This window comes from Sinocyclocheilus anshuiensis, unplaced genomic scaffold, assembly GCF_001515605.1.
Source record: "Sinocyclocheilus anshuiensis isolate Anshui unplaced genomic scaffold, SAMN03320099.WGS_v1.1 scaffold2639, whole genome shotgun sequence".
Classification (NCBI taxonomy): Eukaryota; Metazoa; Chordata; class Actinopteri; order Cypriniformes; family Cyprinidae; genus Sinocyclocheilus; species Sinocyclocheilus anshuiensis.
The window spans coordinates 61284-64087 of NW_015542516.1; the positions used below are offsets into that span (position 1 = coordinate 61284).

Sequence of the window (2804 nt, forward strand, 5' to 3'; positions counted from 1 at the left end):
GCGACTTCAAAAAATCAGAAGTCGTTCAACCCCTAACACACACACACACACTGTATCACCATCGATGCATTCACACACACACACACACACACACACACACACTGTATCACCATCGGTGCGTTCATACACACACACGCACAAACACACACTCTGTATCACCATCGGTGCGTTCACACACACATACACACACACACATTCGTCCCTTGTGTGTGTTCAGGCTTGAGAATGAGGTGAAGCTGCAGGAGCTGTGCTCAGAGCTGGAGGCGGAGCAGGAGAGGGCGGAGACTCGGAGGAGGCGGGACCTCGAGCGCCTGAGGGAGGAGTCAGAGGAGGAGCTCCGGGCTGAGAGGAGGCGGCTACAAGAGAAGTGCGCGTACGTGCGTTTGTGTGACTGTGTGTGTGTCCGTGTGTGTGTACGTGTGTGTGTGTGACTGTGTGTGTACGTGCGTGCGTTTGTGTGACTGTGTGTGTGTGCGTGCGTGCGTGTGTGTGTGCAGGAGAGCAGGGAGCGGGAGCGTCTGCTGGATTCTCTTCAGAAAGAGAGAGACACTGTGATCTCTAAACACACAACACAACTACACAAACTACAGCACACACTGGACACACAGCTGCAGGAGATGCGCAGGACACACTCTCAGAAGGTCAGCGCAGTGCACACGCACACACACACTCAGCACACTGTCAGCGAGTGTGTTCATGGTCATTCACCTCAGATCTGAAGAATAAATAAAATGAGCACATCCAAACTTTAAACATGTGCACCCATGACAAAGACCGTATCAGAGAATGTATTTTTAATCATCTTAAAAAGGCTTAATTTGTATTAATTTGATCATATACTCATCCAGACAGTGCTTACAGACTCTGCCCACACACTCTTCTTATTGGCTGTGACCTCATGTGGACAGACAGATTGCTTGTGACTGGAATGTAATATTGTGTGTGTGTGTGTGTGTGCGCGTGCGTGCGTGCGTGCGTGTGTGTGTCTGTAGGAGTCAGCTCTACAGGAGTGGATGGAGAAGCTGGAGATACAAACCAAAGAACTTCAAACTCAGGAGGCTGAACTTCAGTCAAAGGTTCAAAATTTTGTGCTTTATTTTAATTCTTCGTTCTAATGATTGTATGCTATTCAGTTCCACTGGTTTTGGTTATTTTCGTTTTATTTCATCACATTCAGAGATTGTTTGGTTGTAGTTTTTTTTTTTTTTACAGTAGTTGTTGATTAGTTTAGTTGTAGTTTCTCATTTACTTCAGATTAATTGTTTTATTACAGTTCTACCACAATACTAACAGTGCTGTTTATTGATCATCATCAGGCATCAGATCTGAGGAAGAGGAGACAGCAGCTGTGTGAGGAAGAGGAGGACGCTCAGAGAGGATTACAGGTGTGTGTGTATCTGATGTGTGTGTGTGTGTGTGTGTGTGTCTGGTGTGTGTGTGTGTGTGTATCTGATGTGTTGGTGTGTGTATATCTGATGTGTGTGTGTGTGTGTGTTTGTAGTCTCTCCCGCAGCTGCTGAAGGAGCGGGATGAGCTGCGTGAGGAGCTGCAGAGGATGAGAGCAGATCTGCAAAGAGAGAGACAGGAGCGAGAGCGACAGAGAGAGGAGAACAGCAGGATGATGGAGGAGCGACGGGAGCTGGAGGCCAGAGTCACGCTTCTGCAGGAGCGATGTGAGCAGCTGACCTCCAGAGTCAGGTAACACTCATCATCACCAAACACACACGTTTGTTTCTGTGAATTGTGGGGACTTTCCATAGACTTCTATTACTTTTATACTGAGCAAATGATATTTTCTATCCCCTAACCCAAACCTACCCCTTACAGAAAACCTGTTTGCATTCTTACACTTTCACATAAACATCATTTACTATTTTGAATATTTATTTTCCCTCGTGGGGACAACTAACCATCACAGAATTTATTTACAGTATATATAAAAATGTTTCAACATTCTTATATCTAACAGTCTTACATACAAATGTTCTAAACATTCTTATATATATATAAAAATGTTAAAATGAAGTTAAGTTTCTGTGACTGGTAGGTTTAGGGTTGGTGTAGGTTAGGTCCATACTGTTGTGAGTTTTAACATTCTATTAAACATTCTTTATTATCATTTTTAAGATGTTGTCTTAGTATATTTCTGTTTTTACCATCTTCGTGGGGACATTAGGACCCCACAAAGTAGTATAAACAAGTAAGTGTGTGTGTGTGTGCAGTGAACTGGAGCAGAGGAGCAGAGCGGAGCGAGAACAGCAGCAGGACGGAGCAGAGGACGAGCAGAAGAAGAGCAAGAGAAAGACAGAGAACGGTCTGCGTTTGGAGGATCTGGAGGCTCCGCTGCTGCGGTCAGACGCCAGCGACACCAGCGTAGACGAGTGAGTGTGTGTGTGTGAGTGTGTGTTTGAATCAGGGGTGGAAGCAGCTGGCAATGCGTTGGACAGACTCCAAACAGTGCTTTGCGTCTTCATAGATGGTTCAGTTACAGCAGGACAGCGGAGCAGGGTTTGGAGTGTGTGTTATTGTGTGTTGTTCTCTCTCTCTCAGCGTGAGGCAGTACATGTGGAATGAGAGCGTGTCTCTCTTCAGGGCTCGTCAGTTTCTGGAGCGGCAGAGCGCTCACATGTTTGACAGACAGGCAGCGCTGCGGACGGCTCACAGCAGTCTGAAGGACCCCACGCCTGGGAGCTCAACACAACAGCAGCTCTACCACAACCTGCAGCAGGTGAGTGTGAGTGTGAGTGTGAGTGTGAGTGTGAGAGAGAGAGAGAGAGAGAGAGAGAGAGAGAGAGTGAGAGAGA

The 2804-nt window shown here is 46.5% G+C and overlaps 1 protein-coding gene across 1 annotated transcript in view; it reads left to right on the forward strand.

Annotated features, from left to right (window-relative positions):
- The window catches only part of cep164 (centrosomal protein 164), a gene marked incomplete at its 3' end in the record, with an annotated part of 21367 nt that extends 18639 nt beyond the window's left edge, over nucleotides 1–2728 (forward strand). The window contains exons 16-20 of the mRNA XM_016493853.1: nucleotides 218–373; nucleotides 1274–1385; nucleotides 1502–1698; nucleotides 2223–2381; nucleotides 2551–2728. Of these exons, the coding sequence (XP_016349339.1) occupies nucleotides 218–373; nucleotides 1274–1385; nucleotides 1502–1698; nucleotides 2223–2381; nucleotides 2551–2728 (802 nt within the window). The remainder of the gene's footprint in view (nucleotides 1–217; nucleotides 374–1273; nucleotides 1386–1501; nucleotides 1699–2222; nucleotides 2382–2550) is intronic.
- Between the last annotated feature and the right edge of the window lie 76 nt (nucleotides 2729–2804).